We start from the raw sequence: 20,407 nt of genomic DNA, 5'->3' as shown, positions 1-20,407 counted from the left end.
ATGCTACCATGGGAACCAGCTGAAACGGCCAGCTGATGACACTTCACTGCTGTATCCGTATTCGATGTAAACGAGTGCAGACAGTCAAACCCTTTGGTTTACTTTTGTGTTTACAATGTCGATAAACATCATGTGTTGACCAATTTCCGGGCATCAGCCGGAGGTTTCAAATGGAACATTCCCGTGCTTCAAATACTCAATAACACCCGGAAATTGGCCAACACATGATGTTTATCTCCTAATTTTAAATTACATTCATTTTGGGCAGTACCTCTGTATTTTCCTGTCACGTGACAGTGATCTCGCACTGAATCACCATTCAGAGGTTTACAGCAAACATGACAATGTGTGCTTTTGATGTAGGCTTTCCGATCTGCTTGGGTCAAACACACTGGGGTTTTATTGCACAAATTCATAATCTCTTCCTCTTCATTTTGTAAACACTTCCTCTTCATCTTGTAAGACATTTGTGTATTCAGTAGCTCCAGCTGCCTGTTGTTTCTCTAGTGTCATCATTAGCTCATTTAGGCCAAGAAACGCATATGTGCAGCAAATTCATTAGCTTCTCACAACGAGAGCCACATATTGGGGGTAATAGAAAGCACCTCTCATTCAGCGAGAGACTTGCATATGTGTTTTACATTTTAAATTCGTTCTGTAAATATTATTTCAATCAATTTAGCAGTAATGATCAAAGATTAGCTTTTCTTATGAGAGAGATTACTTTCTGTGTTAATCAGAAGAACTATTAATGTGTTTTGATAACAACTGCTTGCAATGTCGGGGCTTATACTGGGAAATGAACACATGTCTGCGAGAAAGGGGATTATGAGATGTTGTTACAGGAGGTAAGTGTTTGTTACTCCTCATTGGGAGTGAATACTAAGATACTATGTTTGCACACTGATTGAATTAACGGCGACAAAAACCTTCTTCTAAATTAAATCATTCATTCGTTGTAATAATCCATATAATGAATTGTAGACATAAATAGCAATGCTGTATTTCACTCATGTTCGTGTTGATTCTAAATAAACCAAGTTACTAATTTAGACCTAATTCATTTGCGACTATTGATTTTTAAAGTTGACAATAATACATAATCGAATATGAAGTGATAACTCTTGCATCTACTCATAATATACATATATAGTACACATAAACCATACAAAGGTAACTGGGGTATTTTGTTCAAGCTGTTTCATGCTTGTTTGAAATGTGATTTTTCAATGCAATTTACATAAGCATTGTGTAAGAAACGTTTGTATTTGATCTCTGTAATTATCTTATCCTGTGTAATGATCACATGTATCAGATCCATCGTCAATAAAAGGAGGATAATATATCAGTTATGGAATTGATCCGTATAATCATTCAATCAGACAACACTAAATGAGATATGACTTGTGAACACCTCTTTCAACGTCACAATAACAGCCTGTGGCAGAATGCATGTCTAGGTAAAGTTTTGTCCCATGACAAGTGTAAAACAAACTAATGTGCTGTTATATCATTGGTCAACCTGTTTTGTGGAGTCACACCCATTGTCAAAATATAAGTATGCCCATCTTCATAAATATTTGGGGAGATTCAACTGCAAGTGTGTACATCACAATAAATCAGTATCATGTAACTTTCTTGAATTCTACAATGCATGTACTTGAATTGTGATATTTATTCGTAACAATGTGCAGATTATATTGAAATGTTCAGCAAGCCATTATGTTTGATGTACAAGTAGTGTGCGCAATATGTATATGCAAATATATACTATCTCTACTCAATGGTTGGATTGGGTTATCCGGGGTAAAAATAATCGGATTGTAGTGCTTTGAGCGCTTTAAAGAAAAATAAACTCGTCAAAGTGCTAGTTAGTCCTACATGTACATTTCAGGCATCCTTACGATTATGTATGTTCATGATATGCAAACCTTTTCATGATCGCTAGAGTTGATAAAGCTGAAATCCACTATGTCAATTGGTCAACGATCTAACCAATAGTCAATCTGTGTCCAAGCTGTCTAGTGGCCGAACATGCTCTTCAGAAATTTAGCACATGCCCCATCACCTGTCATTTCCTATGTGACAGGTATCTCATGATACAATTGGTCATAGGTAACAAACCAGCCACTATATTGAACTGTTGAGATACAAAATGTGCTATTCGGGAACTTTGATGACGCAAAATCACATGACGTTTTGCCAAATACGGAGTTGTTCATTAGTTTGTACAGGTTTTCTTGAAGTCGTTGATGGCCAGCTTATGTGTGTGCAAGGAATACCATTATACAATATATACATACATGTATGTTCGTGTGATAACGTATATTTTCTGCATTAAATCTAGATGAACCAAAGAGACAAACTGTGAATCTGTTCCATTTAAGTCGCACTCTAGCTTATTAGTCCTTACCTTAAAATACTCAGTATACACTAGCAACATATCAGCGAAAACGCTTCTTTCATAGAAGATTATTAGTCATGTGCGTAAATTCTTCTTTACTGCCATTGACATAGATGTTTTGAACAAGTTAACGTCACAAAATGATAAGAGAGGCACAATTTGTTTAAGTATGTCTTACATACAAAGAATAAAAGGATGTGTTAAAAAAATACACATGCACACGCCACCAAAAGTCTACAAGTCAAAGTGCTATAAAATTGCGTAAAACGTTACATATATATATACCTGTATTTACTCCTGCTTTCTTTCAGCATATACCTTTACAACGCAACTAAACAATTAAACAATCAGGACTCGGTCGTATGACGAGACAGTTTCCTGTAATATCCGAAACCTGCCAGGGATATCAGGCGTGAATAGCCCTAATTAGTCTTGCCACAGCCAGCCAGGCAATCAGCACTGGGTTCCAGGTGTTGAGCAGTGAAGTGGCTTAATGTGAGCAGAGACCATATAATAGATTATATAGACTATCTATTATATGGTCTCTGATGTGAGTTAATGTGTTAATGAGTAAATGTGAGTTGAAATTTAGTACCTCTTAAATCATTCAGTTCTTCGTTCACTTTATAAAATAAATCTTTTAATCTTCAAAGTTTATATCTCTTTGAACTTCCATCTTCCAACCCCGCAAATATTTTCCAAAAGCACTTCAGTAGGCGTGAATTGTAATTCTTTAGGAGTTTGTTCCTTTAGTAATTCGATAAGCTCAGACTTCCTCATATGTGAATACACTAGCATACCACGTTGGCGCGCTTCCTTCATTAATTCTTTCACAGTAGGAGGTTTTTGAGTTTTTACCCCTAATAAATCTAGTAACTCAGGTTTCCTCGTACGAGAATACTGTCATATCCCGGAATGGCGCGCTATCTTTTTCAGCTACACACTGTAGCCATGTTACAGTATGGTCATACTATGTGTGAAATTAGGTGTCAGCCAGCGCAGACTTTATCGTGTTTTGGGATCATCCACCTACTATAGAGATTGAAACACACAGAGAAGCGAATTTTTAGACCCCAAAGTCATTTTATGTGAAAGCAGACGGGCAGTGTCTGTTGTTTCGGAGTTTGTGAAAAAGGGGTCTAGATTCGCGTTATTAGCGAATATATGGCTTATATGGGTATGGTCCAAACCCACCATTCCTTCTACTACTCCCACATGTTCCATTGTTACACGGGAGGTTTCGCGGACATATTTTTCGATGACCCAGTGGAGTAATTAAGTGAAATGTTTGAGCAATGTGTGTGGTGTTAATGACGACAGACTCTGTCATTCAGTTATTTAGCTTCTGGAGTTTTTTAATGAATCAATGTTTTCTAAAGCATAATGATAACATAACTGATCAAGCGGTTTTTTTCTTGGGGGGGAGGCTTAGAGTAAAAATATGCATGGTTACTTTGCTACATATTATTTATATTTTTGCTTAAATATATGCATGTACGTGCCGATATTTCACAAGAGGTTGTAATTTGTGTTTGAATCAGAATGCAGAACAGCATGAAAAGGTCTGATCAATACAATAAACTTGACACATTATACAACTAAACTGAATATATAACAATGCACAGTGTGACGTTACCATAGAAATACCAATATTACCGTAAAAAACATATGAAATCATTTTTTAGACAGATGAAAATTCCATTATTTGAGACCTGTTTAATTAAGTGTGATTTCTACCAATAAAACCTGTCCCGAGTAATGTATTTTTGTTATGGCATGAAGCCAGCGTTCGAAATAACCACCGACCCGGAGGCCCAACGCCGGTTGCTATGGTATCAGGCCCGCAGTTTCAGATATGTGGAGGCCCTTGTGGCCCGTCAGTAAATTATCTGTCAATTATTTTTCAAGTGGAATATTTCCCTTTTTTTCTTTGTTAACATTCAGGAATCATACACGATCCATCATGCTATGATAACTTAGTTAGTTTTCCGGGTATGTCAGCGCTTTGGCGAAGGAATGTCTACATCAGTCTTACAAATAAAAACCCCTCCATGTGCCATAGACTCCACTTGATTTTGTAGAAACAGCGTAAAACTGCGTATAATGTAGTCTGCAGATTTCATTCAGGGCCTATAGATTTTTAAGCCATTTTCTCTGCATGCACGTGAAAACCACTCAATGCACGTGCATGTGGTCTAATCCCTGACATAGCCAAATTACCAGTCCATGTCACACTGCTACTATAACACAGTGTATATTACACTGTTTCTACTTATATCACATCAAATCAGGTGTTGCTTCAAATTTTACCATCAGTGATATGTCCTCGTACAATAAACGTAACGATAGTTGTTCTGGTGACGTATGCTTTACCACAGTATTGATGAAAATTCTGTGAAAAAAATCAAACCACCTGTTCTCTGGTTATTGTACAGTAAATATATGTCGCGTCGCCCTGTTGTGAAGGTCGTCATAGCCGGGTTCAGTGTTGAAGCGCAGCTTAACTCCTCGTCACTTGGTTATGTTACGTTTAGGTCGATAAATGTGTAAGAAGCAAAACTGAAAAGTCGCTCAGTGCAAAAACCCATCTATTAAGCTGTGTGCTTCATAACTGTGTTGTATGTTTCATTATTGACTCACCAGCCACGAATACCCATGAAACCATCACGATGTGTCCATTCTAGCTTTATCCATTAGATGTCTAAATGTTTAAAACTATGCCTGTTTGGGTAAACTTTAGACCCAAATGCTAATACAATCACGTCCTTTTATATGGGATGGTGTAACTGGAATTAACCAAAGAATTTAGTTTAATGATTGCGCTTCTTTTGGGTATTCTAGTGGTTAAAGCTTTCACGTCAGGCCGTCAAGAGCGAGGTTTGATTCTCTACATGGGTAATGTGTGTGAAGCCCATTTCTGGTGTCTTCCGCCATGAAATTGTTTGAATATTACTAAAACAGTCTCAAACTAAACTCAATCACTCCATTGCTGTGGTAACCTTTGACTATTGTTCTTCCAAATGGTGTGCATGATAGGAAATATCTCTTTTGTCAAGCAAAAGATCAAGCAGAGTCAGATTCGTCCAAATGACTCGGGTACATCGACCTGTATTAAATACCCTCGCTATTTCTCAGGGTCGACTGAAACCCTGTTTTACACGCCGTGCAAGTCGGCCATGAAGTCCTCAATGCCAAAGATTTCATCATGTACCATGCACAGATGTACATGATGTACTCGTCCGGTCGAGCACGAGATCGAATTTAAATCAAGTCATTTTCGAACAAGCCTCCGTGACCATGACACGCAATGTATGATATTGACAAGGGCCTATTGCATAACCGTCTTGACACATGGCGCGAAATGTTTCGAATACATCGACTAAGATTAATTCATTGGAACAGTACTTCTTTTCCATAAACTGCCGAATGGACTAATATGTGAATACGTCCCAAGGTCGTTAAGCAGGCACGTATCTGTCCTCGGGCCCAGCTATTCGAAGCTGTCTCAACTGTAGTGTTTGCAACACTTTGAATGGCCAGTTGGCTATCAGCTTTGGCTGCCGCTTGCAGACTTTAAAATCTACGGGCCCTGAACGAAATCTACAGGTCCAATTTGTTGCAGTGAAACACTGCACATAGTTTCACACGGTCCACAAAATCAAATATGGAACAAATGGCGAAGATGATATTCAGTGCGCAAGGCGCTTAAATACCAGAAAGTGAAACTGTTATCGTTACATGAAGGATCATTGATGGTTCCCGGCCGTTATTAAAGCAAAAATATGGAAAACATAGAAGTTTTAAAAAGACAAGAGGATAATTTACTGAAGGCCACAAGGACCTGCAGTTCCAAACATTGCAAAGAGAGCGTAAGAGCCGTACATTAACCTTACCTTACAATGCTCTTACCACTAAAACAGCCTCGAGACAAGTCTCTTTCTTCACGCAGTCGCAAAAGACAGACAGCTTGCTTGTCCTCATGTCATCGCACTCGTTAAAGCAACACAGCTTGCGTGTGACCACGCAATGTACTCTTGAAAGTATGGTATTTGGTGTGTATGTAAGGTGATCGAAAAAAATGCTGTAAATACTATATTTCTTTTACCAACTTCTCCAATGATTTTGTTTGTTGTTTACATCACCCGGCAGTGTTCCAGCGATAAAGCGTTGGTCTGTAAGCAATCGAGTCAGACAAGCAGTATGTCACTTCTTACAAGCATGGAATGCTGAAAGCCAATTCTAACCCGGATGGCCTTTATGGCCTTTACTGGTCATCCCGCTAGGTTGTGTCTGTCATCACATCGACTGTAGAGGGAAGTGCTATTGTTTCTCTATCTGTCCATTGTTGAATCTTTGCCTGTCCATTTTTGTTAAAAACTGTATATATTATGCTCACATCTATGTGAGATGTGAGTGTGGAGACCGGCATTCCGACTGTCTTTGTAGGGAAGACCGCGAGCCGGATTATGCCGCTTGCAGGAAAGACCCTGGGGTTGAGCTGGAAGTCCGCTCACCTCATTCACCTCCAACTAAAGACGTTCGAACCAAACTATGCCTTCGTCTTCATCAACGTATTCATTTGTCTTCGTCAACGTAAAGCTCTTCATCAAAATCATGAGCTAATTCACCACGAGCCGACGACTACAGGCACGCGTTAACAGAGACATAAAATTGAAAGAATCTGTAAAATGCAACTGATTTTGAACATGAGCTGTAAGGTGAGATGCCACACATTCACCTTCAAGGTAATTCACGGGGTATTTGGGTAGCAACGCAGTTAAAGTCTTCGCTCGTCACGCCGAAAACCGGGGTTCAATTCCCACAAGGGTACAATGAGTCAAGTCCATTTCTGGAGTTCGCAACCGTGATGTTGCTGAAATATTGCTACAGTCACTCACATGGGTTTTCACACTGCAGCCAGGTGGGCACATGCCCCTGAACCAGCATGTTAAATCGTCGTTGGCATCCTATCCCAAGCGTTTGTGACTCAAGTAGCAGTCGGTAGCAGAATTAATGATTCTTTGGCCTTCAAAAGAAGCGTCGTAAAACCCAACTCACTCGCCCACCCAGTTTGGTCTTCAGTATTGATGATCATATCTGGTCTGTTATTTTATAACCTATTTTCTCCAGGCATTCATCGTAATTTGCAAATTTGCCTATAGACCGATCCAGTCTGTCAATCAAAGCTGGTGCATGCGTCGATTTCGGCCAATCAGCAGGCCGGGCGCGCGTTGTAGATTTGTCAGACTTATTTCCGGGGTCAAACGAAGCCTCGGAAGCCTCCCCCTAAACGTCAAAAATCGGAGTGGGCGGGGCTTATCGGCCCGGACTGGATCGGTCTGTTGGTAAGTAGGTAACAATACTGGCAGGCAGTCACAATGGTTTCAAACATATTGTCTAAAAGTCATGGTGGATATGTACATGTCATATTTATGGATATTTTTAGCCTCGTTAGATTTCAGTAACAATTACATTTACATGTATTAGGATATGTTTGCAATATTGGGGAGAAAATTTTGTCCTTAAATCAGTGTAGTAGGGGCACAATAATAAGAAGTGGAACTCATCTCCAATTACATTTAATGTGCAAAGTGTTCTACAATCTTACATAACAGAATTGTTTTAATCTTTTCATCAGATATTTTGAAAAATGTGGGATAACCCCGTCACGGCTAAGGCGAGGGTTCGATTCCCCAATGTACAATGTGTGAACTCCATTTATGGTGTTCCCCGCCGTGATATTGTTGGATTATTGCTAAAAGCGGCGTAAAACTGAACTCATTCCCTCACTCCGTTATACAGCCATTTTCACTTATTTAAGTTTTAATGTTTTAAAGGCTACAACATTTGTTTTATTTGTGTTTACATCCAGCTGTAAATCAAGACTCTGGTTTTCCAACACGTATTATTATTTTTAAATTTTAATTTATTTTTAAAAAATTGCAGTCCTTCAAGGCATTTTAAAACATATAAGGTGACGTGAAATGAGGTTTAGCGCAGCACTTAAGAATATTTCGCTCACACGACGAGGACCATGCGTGTGCATGTGTGGCTGCTTGTACTAGCCAGGGCTTGTGCTGGTTTTATAGTACCAGCTCACTGACATACTATGCCGCAGTTAAGCATGAATGCCCATGATTCTATATCCAGAAATATTGATCAAATAATGAAATGCGATATGAGTGGTAATTACAAAATGAGCAGATGATTCAGGAAGCCATACATTGTAGATTTACACTGACATTTAATACATATGAAACACGAACGGGATAAATACTATTTTGCAATAGTGAATAGTAGGGCACCACGTTTCTTATACAGTCACGTTACTATTGGCACAACCTTATGATACTTATTGAAATAACAGATATGAAATCGAGATCATTAATAACAGGTGATTAAGATGTAAAGGAGGCAAAAGAGACCCCAAAAGTCATTGCTTTACTTCTGTTTGGACACATCACCATTGTCTGGCCTTCACAAGGGTGTCGTCTCCAGTATTAAGAGAACGATGGTCCGGTGGGGCAGCTGGCAACAATAGGTTTGTTTTGCCCTCCACAAAGCCGGGATTTCTGGGACTGGTTTTACTGGAACCAGGGACAGGCAGTCCCGGTATGTTGGGTCCGCAAGACCTGTTACCCGCTGGAAATGCCGAACTGTGGGAATTCGTTTTGTACTTCATTTCAGTTGTGTTTGACTTATTGCCTAACTCTCATACTCCTTACTTTGATACAGTACCCGTGCTTCAAACAGTTCAAAATTGAGGTGATCGGTAAGATAACTACGTTGCTGACTGGTCTATCGGGGCCCATGTGTTGATGGACCCTCTAAGTTTGTCTATATAATGTACATCAACCCTTATCTAACCTTATAAATATCGCTTTCTGATTGGCTGAGCGTTCTAATTATCTTCAGTGTACCCCACTTACAAGCAAGTAACATTTCTAGGTACCCCGATGGCAGTGTCGAACATACTTGGTACTTCGTGGTAGTATTTTTTATTTCGAATAAATCTGAATCACGTATGATGTACGGAAATTACCGATGTTTTGAGAATGCAAATCGATGATAGGGAAATAACTCTATATCTGTCTTTCTTGTCAGCAAAATCCTTGTACCCCGGCTTCAAACAATTTAACACTGAGGTGTAAGGTACGAAAACTACGTTGTTCATTGGCCCCTCTGGGCCCATGGGTTGATTTACCCTCAGTGTTTGTTATGTTACCTTCGATGTTTGTTTATACTTGTTCATGAACATAAACAAACACCAAACCATGTCCTCCTCCTGACCAGTAAACAACTTATATTATCCAACCTATATTATCCCCCTCGTGACCAGTAAACAACTCATATAATCCAACCTATATTATCCCCCTCGTGACCAGTGAACAACTTATACAATCCAACCTATATTATCCCCCTCGTGACCAGTGGACACTTCATATTATCCAACCTATATTATCCCCCTCGTGACCAGTGGACACTTCATATTATCCAACCTATATTATCCCCCTCGTGACCAGCGGACAGCTCATATTATCCAACCTATATTATCCCCCTCGTGACCAGTGAACAACTTATATTATCCAACCTATATTATCCCCCTCGTGACCAGTGAACAACTTATATTATCCAACCTATATTATCCCCCCGTGACCAGTGAACAACTCATACAATCCAACCTATATTATCCCCCTCGTGACCAGTGAACAACTCATATAATCCAACCTATATTATCCCCCTCGTGACCAGTGAACAACTCATATTATCCAACCTATATTATCCCCTCGTGACCAGTGAACAACTCATATAATCCAACCTATATTATCCCCCTCGTGACCAGTAAACAACTTATAATGAATATCTCATGTAACAAGATGACAGTATATATAATGTCGTTATTAGATTATTAGCTACAGCATACTGTAATTTTGCATTGTCAATGTTGAGAAAAGAATATTAATATTCTGTGCCACTGATTATATTTGATGTTAGTATTATGAATACTCTCTGTTGGAACCTGTTCTCAATGCATTATACAGTTGCGGTGCATCAACTCTATGGTCTGAAAAAATACAAAAATATCCGGAGTAAGTTTGAGTCTCTCCGCAATAATGCTAGAGCGTGGTAACACCCTTCGTCAGAAAGGGGTTGGGGTGGTTCATCGTTTGAACTTCTGTCATCAAGATTGACAATCAGTGGCTGGCCAGCACTCTGAGCAACCCCATCAATATCACAGTATTCATTTTCAATCTTGATGACATGCTTTTCGGCATTTGTCCATGTTTCACTGGCAACCCTTTCAAAAGCCTGTTGTACCAATCCTTTCACGTCTGAGAGTTTGAAAGTGGTGGTGTTTTTCGCCACGAAGTTTTTTTTTTTTTGCAATTTGCCCATTTAAGTTCATTGGAGTTGAGTTCACAGTGTCTCTGTTGTCAGAATAACATGTCTCAGATCCAGCTAAAGCATCAGTTTTGTGGTTTAGATTTGTGCGAAATTATTTTTTCAAGAAGTTTTGGTTGAGTGCCTTTCACATCAATCAGTACTGCATCAAATACATTGTACTGGTGGTGGGGCAAGTGTTGATTCCACCTTCACATCATGGTAAGAAGCTATATCTAAAACAATAACGCCCGGGTTGTGTACCTCTGGTTATAGTTGATGTTCCATGCATTCCATGAACACTTGGTGTTCAACATCCTCACTGGTGTTAACCTCAAAAACCAAATCACATCCTGGAATCAGTCCACAATCTCTCCTACCCGCGTGTAGTACGATGAGTCTTTTCACTTTACCTCAAGGTATCTGAGGCACAGAGGACATGTCACATGGCAGCCACATTCAATCTCCACGTTTCATCAGTGTACACGGTGTCAAAGTCCAGTTCTCTGTACTGAGTTTGGAAGTTTGACCTGAGCGTTCTACTAATTTAAGGGAGCTCAACACACAAAGACTGGGAATACTAGGGGTATAAATAACAAAAGGATGGAGATGAAAAATGGATAATCGATATCTCTGGTTCTTGTTGCTAATCTTACGGTACCCGTGTGTCTTAATATCTGTATATGTACAAGAAGGTAAGTCGCAATGATTTTCTGAATTGCTTAACTAGTAGTTGTGCTTTTTTGTTTGTTTGTTTGTTTGTTTTTATCAAAGTTCATGATCCAAAGAAAACTACGTTTCAATCTTCTGTATTACAAAAGGTTCTTACCCTTTGCCCAATGCTCATTCACCTGTTAAACTACCATTTGGAGAAACCTTCATTGACTGAACCTTGACCTGCGTAATAATTTTGTTGGCCTTGACCTTGATTTTGACCTTGACTTGCAGCGACCTGAGCACGGAGTTCCGCCATCTGTCTCTGCATGTCCATAAGCTGCCTCCGCGTTTCCTGTCGAGACTTGAAACCGATTGATCTTCCAAAGCCACAGAAATAGCACGTTCCCATGATGCAACTCAAGGACAGAAGGAACCCCACCGCGGCCGACACACCCGACGTGGCGAGTAATGCTGCAGTGTTAGGGGTACAGCGAGTAAATTGTTTTAGGTCATATGACCGACAGAACACCGCACCGAGAATACCAAACACGACGCTTGCACCGCAGCATGAAATGCACGTGACGTTGAAAACATAATGTAGAATGACCTGCAAAGAGATTGAAGTGGATTATGTTGATATAAAACTAATTGAATTAGAAATGGTGAGGGAATATATTTTTATGCCGATATTCTAGCAACATCACGACGTAGTACAAATGCAGTGGATATTAAAATTAATTTACTTCGTACAGTAATTAACCATACAATGCCTTTGCCTTTAAGTACAGTAACCACATTTTAGCGTTCCAGTAATAAACAATTCAAAATACCCACTACACGCATTACATGCAATAAATAAGCAAACTAAAATACCTACACCAGCGATGCACTACGTCCAATAAATAAACAAATAGAAATACCCACACCATGCATTACATGCAACTAAACAATCTAGAATACCCACGCCATGCAGTACAAACAATCAATAAAAAATTTTAAATACCCACATCATGCATTACTTGCAATAAATAGACAACATAAAATGCCCGCACGATGCGCTATATTAAAGGGCAAAAGAACGTTACCCTACCTTTTTGAATTTATTTAAAACTAAATCGGATATCTTAGAAGATATTAGTTTACAAAAAAGCTGAAAGCCACGCATGCATATTTAGGTGAAATACATTTTTCATAAATGGTAAATTATTCTATTCTCGACCATGCCAAAATAGACTAATAACAATGATTTAGATGGCCAAAAGATACGTTGAAATACAATTCTGCTTTGAGACAAAGATAAGCCATTTAAAGTCACTATTTTTCAACAATTAAAACAAGAAACAACCGATGTAGAGTGTGTACAACTGAAAAAGAATCATTCCAATTATTTCTGTCTTTTAATGCATTTTGTGGTGATTTGCATTTGTGAAAGCAATTGAAACGTGTCTTTGATGTTGTGAAAAAGTGTTTAGGAACGTCTAAAATTATCTGTGTTGACATTTTTACTTGAAAAGTAATATTTTTCCATTTTCTGTTTATGCAGAGCAATATCAATCACCCAAACGTAGCAATATTCAAACAGTATTTGCATCCATTTCACGTGTAAAATGATTCTGTAGGGTAAAAAAGATTTTAATGTATGACATGACACACAAGTACGGGACATATCCCGCTATTAACAGCTGAAGAGAGAAAAGAGCCATTGGGGTGGTGCAGATGGGGTCGACATACAATGCCAAAGCCCCCCAGATGCCACCGTATCACGGTTATAAGACGTGTTCAGCGCTTTAGAGAGATTGGGTTCACCGTAGACAGACCAAGAAATGGACGTCCGCGCCTCACAACAGAAGATAGATACCTTCACTACAAAAGAAGGGTAACGGTTCCTTTGGCTTCTAGAGTACATACGATAAATAAACAATTAAAATACCCACACCATGCTTTACATGTAATAAATAAACAATGTAAACTACCAACATCACGCATTTCAAAACCATTTTAAAACGCTCACACTATGCACTACATACAATACATAACACATAAAACAGCATACAAATATATAATTCAAATTACAATATCCACTGTTAGTCGCCGTTAAGTATAGCAGTGTAACGAATAATGCACAGTCTAAATATAATTTGACTGTTTACAATAAAACATAATATTTAATACCCCTACTATAAACTAGATACAAAGGCATACCAACAATACACAGTACCTAAGTACAAACTATATTTAACAAAAAAAAGAATACAGTCCACACTTAATGAAATGAATTATATCGAAAATGGGTAGTTCAATGGCTACTACCATAGAGGCCAAGTCAGGTCTCCAGGAGTAATCTGTTGCAACAACCGGAGCACGGGGAAACCATTTACATACTGTTACAATTCAAAATGTTAACTTGACCTAGTAAACCCTAGAATATGTCATAAATAAAAATCAATAATGATAATCTATTAATACACAACTGAGAAATATTAACAGTGGGTGTGAGAACAGCTTCCATGCGTATTAGAATGTAAGTAAAGAACATTCAAAACACAGAAGGTTTTCTGTGAATAATCATCAAAAATGTCCTACTTACATAGGCCTTGACCTTGGGCGCAACGTCATCTTTGTTGAAGCCAGTGTTGGAAGCCAGAAATCCAAACGTGGCACCAACTGCAACCTAATATGAGAAATCAATGGAAGACTTGTACAGAGAAATAAGCATCCGTATGTTCATTGACCAGGAGTGTGGGGGTAGTTTTTATTTTTTAAATTGATTGATCAAAAGTACATTCATAGACATCTACACGCAAGCACGCAAGCACGCACGCATCTATGCACACATACCCGCACGCACGCACTCAGTTGCATTTGTGCCAGCTGAGAGGAAGTCACAAAACATTGATATATCAAAACTTGTTTACGTCAGGTTTTACAAAACATATTGTTTGAGGGTAATGCTTGATATGCCGAAAATAAATTGAATGTGTTGTGAAAAGTTTAGATTGCTTTGGCTTTAGGGGAGTAGGGGGCAGAGGAGCTCTGGGTGTGGTGATACACGGATTGAGTTTTGTTTTGGCCACGCTCAACAGTGTTCCAACTGTATATGGCGGCGCTCTGTGATCTGTAAATGATCGAATCGGGACCAGAGAATTCTGTGATCAACGCAACTGGGACACGATGACACGGTGTCAACCATGTCAGCAAGCCTGACCACACGATCCCGTTAGTCGCGGGTCGTCCCTTGCAAGCTAGGGTTACTGAAAATCAAGTCCAACCCAGATCTTCAGGGGTCTAAACTGAATTGGAACCTCAGTGAGAGGGGGCATTTAAAACCTCAGGAAATCTAAACTTGCTTCGTTTGGGGTTTTATCGTTGGAAACAAGAGTCATCAGAAGATGACATATCCCCCCGGCCCCGACATATTTGAAAGGACAAATCATCTGACAGTTACGTGATGTTTTCTTAGATTAAGTTTGACTAGTTTCCATGGAAGTCATGAAAAATATGAATGCCATATATCTGTAAACATATGATCTTGAATAGTTTTCGAGGTCTGCTCCGGAAACGAAGCCCATCTCTCCAGTTTGAGACTACTCAGAATCGTTTCCATGGAAACTGGGAAAATGATAAATCACAAGAGTCAGTAAATGGCAAAAGGCACCACTTTAAGGTCTCCCCTACATATCTGCAAAATTTTGCCTAAAGATATTTAGAAGTTTTTGAGTTGTGCTCCGGAAACGAAGTCCATCCCTCCATTTTGAGATGAAGTCCGAAACCTACTCCATGGAAACCGAGAAAATAATACATCACAAAAACCTGTACATAGCAAAAGGCACCACTTGAGGTTCTGGTTCATGTATGTAACAAGTTTTGCAGAAAAATATTGAACGGTTTTTGAGTTCTGCTCCGGAAACGAAGACCACCCCACCATTAGACTAACACCAAAATGCTCCATGGAAAAACAAAAAACATAAAAATGCCAAAACTCTGTAAATAGCAAAAGGCGTCGAATATATCCCCCCGCATTACAACCCCCGGGGGGGGGGGGGGGAGCAGCGAAGGCGTTGCCGGTCAGGGACTATGAGAAAGACTACGGGAAACCTCGTCGGCCTTACCAGTGCTCCGCTCCAGATGGGTATAGCGACAATATACGGAAACTGGGGGTTCTCGGCAGCGAAAGAGACAGCAACGATTCCGACGATCACAGAAATGGCAGCCAGGCCCAGCTGAATCAGACATAACTTCTTCAAAATCTGGAACCCTCTGTCTCGCAATTTCTTTAGTTGCTCTGAAAATAAAAAAATTCTGTTTCTCCACATTGATACTTTTTAGTTATCATTATTTTAATTATATAACAAACATATAAATAACCGTCTCTTAATAATGGGGACTTCTCTGGTGAAATATTTTGGGAGATGGGTGGGGGGAATGAAATTGAGGTTTGTTTTGCGCGGAGGTGCATGAGTCAGTTTTTTGTAGGTGGTCTTAGGTGTAAAAGCAGAGCCTATCGTGCGGGAAATGTATATCTAACCTTACTTAGACTGGTATGTTTTCTTTTCTTGGTTAATTATTGGTGCCGGTCAAAACAGGCAAGACAAAATGGTGAAAATGATCCATTAAAACAGGTGGAAACCAAACTGAACGCCCATGTACAATGATAGAGAAAGGTTCATTATTGAAGCACTACTTGGACTGGCGCCACTGTAATCAGTTCAGGCATATATTTCTCCATTACGTCAGTAAGCAATACGTCATCTCATACTTATTTAAGCAGAACAGGGGTGGTGGGGTAGCCTAGTGGTTAAAGCGCCTGCCCGTCATGCCGAAGGCACGGGTTCGATTCCCCACATCGGCACAATGTGTGAAGACCATTCCTGGTCTTCTCCACCGTGATATTGCTTGTATATTGGTGAAAGTGGCTAAAATACAACTCACTCAAATATAATAGTCACTGATAAAATGACCTCACACATTAATCGATGGCACGCTTTTATTATATTACATTATATTATTTGGGCATTTATATATCATATGGGCATTTACATAGCGCTGTAGTCTATCTCATCAACATGTATACTCAAAACGTTTTTCCCCATCATTACTGGATGTCAGTCTGACCTACACATTGCATTTTCAGTATGAACTCCCTAGGATCATACAACTCTTGCCGCTTTTTAGCGCACCAAGCTAATGTGGCTTTCTCATCTTTACGTGAGTGAGTTGAGTTTTACGCCGCACTCGGCAATATTCCAGCTATATAGCGGCGGTCTGTAAATAATCGAGTCTGGATCAGACAACCTATTCATCAACAACATGAGTATTGATCTGCGAAATTGGGAACCGATGACATGTGTTAACCAAGTCGGTGAGCCTGACCACCTGATACCGTAAGTCGCCACTTACGACAAACATAGTCGCCTTTTATGGCAAGCATGGGTTGCTGAAGGCCTATTCTACCCCGGACCTTCCAGTGTCTCATCTTTATGAGGTACCCATTCATAACTGGGTGGATAGGGACACATAGCCACAGTGCAGATTATATCAAACAAAACGTTCAATGTCTTGACAATTAGTATGTGTGCTTTAGGCTTGAGACATGAAATCCATTCAGTGCAATAGCAGTCCAGTTGAGAGTCAGGCAATCACGGTCACACGGCTAATGGGAGGTAACTCTGTTAACCGACTTTACTGATACAATCGATCAACTTCGTCCCGGAAATGGCCGACCGCATTCCGAGTGTCACTGACAGGTTGATAAATACGAATGTCGTTTGACAGCAAAGGGTACGACAGTTTACAACAAAACAGAATCGTGTTTACTTTGGAAACTACACTGTAACGAATTATAAAACACCGAGACGCGATGTCATCATGGTCGTTGTTTTGTTTCATTCCTCATAAACGTACACAGTACAAAACATGATCAGGTCACACAATTAAATGGTTATGTGAAAACAAATCGGCTTACCTCTTTCCTCGGGGGACATGTGATCAAAGTCACCCATTTTCGTATAAATCCACTGCCACTGGTCGGTCAGTCCTGCCAAAAGTAACCTAGCCACATCAACCTTCAGGTGTGGGTTGCGTTTCTTATCCAGTGCGCGTCACTTTTAGATAAAAATAGCCTATTGTCCTTTATGATGTACAGCTGTCGCTTGGTAGATCTGGCGTGAAAGGGGATATTATACAAACAATATTCAGTCGCATCTGTAATGATATCTTCAGCTTGGCTCCAAAGCTGAATACATAACTGTATTTTGGATGTACTGTATTTTCTATTCAGCGAAGAGGCAAATCTAGATAAGTGGTCCTGTTGGGACCCCAGTCTCTCTGTATTTTTCTTTTCAGAAATTATCATTTTAATTATTGTATTTTACCATAGACTTGGGCAAGACTATGTTACGCAACACTCAAGTCTATCTGGGTTAAATGGTTGTTTATTGTATATTTGCATTAACCTACATCTTTCAGGTCAATAAAGGAAAAATCAAAATGTATGTCAACAATGACCTATACGTTACTTATATATCTAACTGCATATATCTTGGTCTTTCAGTATGACTTGGTTGTACCAAAGTGTGTGAACCAATTGATATTGTTTTACGACGCTCCCAGCAACATTCCGGCTAGATCACGACACCGGAAAGGGGCTTACTCTCTAACCTCCGAAATCGGGGAGTGATTCAATCTAGATGTACTTTTTTGTGTTTGTTTGTTTTGATTTTTTTAATGCATAAATTGAAATATCTTCAAAGACGGTTATGGTTTTCTGCTGGTTGACATGTCCCCTGGGGGCGAGATATATAAGTAAAAGACGTTTATTGTTTTCTGCTGGTTGACATGTCCCCTGGGGGCGAGATATATAAGTAAAAGACGTTTATTGTTTACTGCTGGTTGACATGTCCCCTGGGGGCGAGATATATAAGTAAAAGACGTTTATTGTTTACTGCTGGTTGACATGTCCCCTGGGGGCGAGATATATAAGTAAAAGACGTTTCATTTAACTCATGAGAATGTATTTCAATGGAGATATATCTTGTTAGAAAACAGGTAATCCAGTAAATTGATCGGGTTGTATATGGTTTCTGGCCTCTGGTATCCAATGCGTAAGCCGATGCTCATCGCGTCGATCACGGGATTGTCTTCTCCAAATTCGATTTTTACAACCAGGTACCTCAAAGTTTGAATATTGCTGTGTGTGGCGTTAAAGGCATTCACTCATTAATGCAATCAGATCGTTAGACGATTGTTCTGTAATTAATATTTTTGTTACTTTTTTAGCGAGGGTTGATACGGAGAGGACTTCAGAGTTGCTTCCCCTCCTAAAGCAAAATGGCTACCATTCACAGCACAAGTAAATTGTGATTATTCGGAAGATGAGCAAACCCAGGAGGAGGGTGACAGTTGATACCGGGAAGCCTGTCTCAGAGGAATCGGAAAAGAGGAAGCCCAGCGTCTTTGAAAGACTGGGACCAGGAGGTGGACAGAGAAAATATGAGGAGGCAAGTAAAACAGGGCTAACCAATCCAACCTGTTATTCAAAAAGATCAACGATCACGTTTTCAACTGTAGTAAATTACAACAATGACTACAAAGCGCACGCATATTACAGCATCATACTTTTGTTCGTACGCCTTCTTGTGTTTATTATATTTATTATTTTTGCAGATTGCGTGTTTTTTCTCTAACATCTTTGTTCGAGGACCCCTGTTGTTATTCATAAAGTATCATATTCATTATTATTATTCATCAACTTCTGAATGTCAATCTTGTTACGTGCAAGATAAAACTCAGCAGCCAGTTTTTCCAACAGGATATCTAATTTTGCATATGCCTTTACAGAAGATGTTTTTGGGTTTTTTTCAGTTTTCAGTGTATGCATGATATATGTTGCACCATTCCCAGATCATAGACTTAATTAAAGAGACAAAGAATATTATATTGAAACAGTTCTGAATAGTATGGTTTACTTTGCCTCAGGTTCATGTTTGAAACTGAGCATGTGTAAATACATACTCCCCATCAAAAGTGTACACTCACTTAAAGCACACTCTACATGTTATTTGTAAATAGATGGTTACACAGAAGATAAATTTCTTCACTGACTTGGGTATATCCCAGATTTTGTGTAGATGAATTGCTTGATCACAATGCATCTAATCATGTGCTCAGGGGTTCACAAAATCCCATCACCCGATGCCCAGGACAAGTTAGTTTTTAGTTCAGGCAGTCAACATGGTCAAATAATGATATCTTAAATGTCCATGGGCTACTAGATAATTTGCACACAGGGTTTCAAACTACAAATAAACTTGAATTTCTTTTCATATCAGCTCAAAATGTAATTGTTAAATTTTGTAATGATAATAAAGTAGAGTTAACTTTTTTCTCTGTTTGTTACTTCTCAATAGATAGTCCAGTAAACATTAACATCAAATACCATATTTATTTTTTCTTTCATGATTATGTCCCAAAAATCAGGGCAAGTGGAAACGTGCAGCAAGTGTCTTTTAAAAAAACTTTTTAAGCCCTTATTGCTGAAAAGCATGTGAAAATATTGTGCATGTGAACAACTACATTTTGGTGTATTTTTTATACGAATTTGCTAGTATTGCACAAAGTTTCACTATTTATTGAACTTATCACAATCCTTTCAATGTTATGAACTTGTTTCACAATACATAAGTTTGTTAGTAACAGTTGACTGAAGTAAGCGGCTACATTTAAACTAGTTAGACTGTTTTTGATAGGTAGTATATTAGAGTGATCATGTCCAAACAATATGGAACATTAATGTGATGTTCAGCTTCATTAAACAAACTTGAATAAATGTCATTGCTATCATATTTTCTTCTTGCCAACAGCTACCATTAACAACTAATCACTGACTGTTTAGGATCAATAACATTAACATTGATTAATGGTTAATATACATGATATAAGACATGTGTTTTGTTCTAAGGCTAGAGT

General features: G+C 39.1%; 2 protein-coding genes across 6 annotated transcripts in view; one reads left to right on the top strand and one right to left on the bottom strand.

Moving 5' to 3' along the window:
• Positions 1–9,389: 9,389 nt before the first annotated feature.
• Positions 9,390–17,553, bottom strand: LOC137281444 (uncharacterized). The gene is made up of 4 exons (XM_067812672.1): positions 17,406–17,553; positions 15,553–15,725; positions 14,031–14,114; positions 9,390–12,050 (listed from the first exon to the last, which is right to left on the bottom strand). Exons 1-4 carry the CDS (start codon positions 17,440–17,442, stop codon positions 11,646–11,648), a joined length of 699 nt encoding a protein of 232 aa, XP_067668773.1. The 5' UTR covers positions 17,443–17,553; the 3' UTR covers positions 9,390–11,645.
• A 1,190-nt stretch (positions 17,554–18,743) lies between these two features.
• LOC137281445 (zinc finger CCCH domain-containing protein 13-like) overlaps positions 18,744–20,407 on the top strand; it is a 38,331-nt gene continuing 36,667 nt past the window's right edge. For 2 of the 5 annotated variants that reach the window (XM_067812675.1, XM_067812673.1), the window contains exon 1: positions 18,747–18,939. In XM_067812675.1, coding sequence (XP_067668776.1) covers positions 18,814–18,939 — 126 coding nt within the window. In that variant the 5' untranslated portion in view covers positions 18,747–18,813. Of the gene's footprint in view, positions 18,944–20,407 lie in introns of all 5 variants that reach the window. The other 3 variants (XM_067812676.1, XM_067812674.1, XM_067812677.1) reach the window with 2 other exon arrangements.

The sequence above is a fragment of the Haliotis asinina genome, chromosome 4, assembly GCF_037392515.1.
Source record: "Haliotis asinina isolate JCU_RB_2024 chromosome 4, JCU_Hal_asi_v2, whole genome shotgun sequence".
NCBI classification, from domain to species: domain Eukaryota; kingdom Metazoa; phylum Mollusca; class Gastropoda; order Lepetellida; family Haliotidae; genus Haliotis; species Haliotis asinina.
The sequence above is the reverse complement of the archived record's forward strand: the minus strand, read 5'-3'. Positions and strand labels throughout refer to the sequence as shown.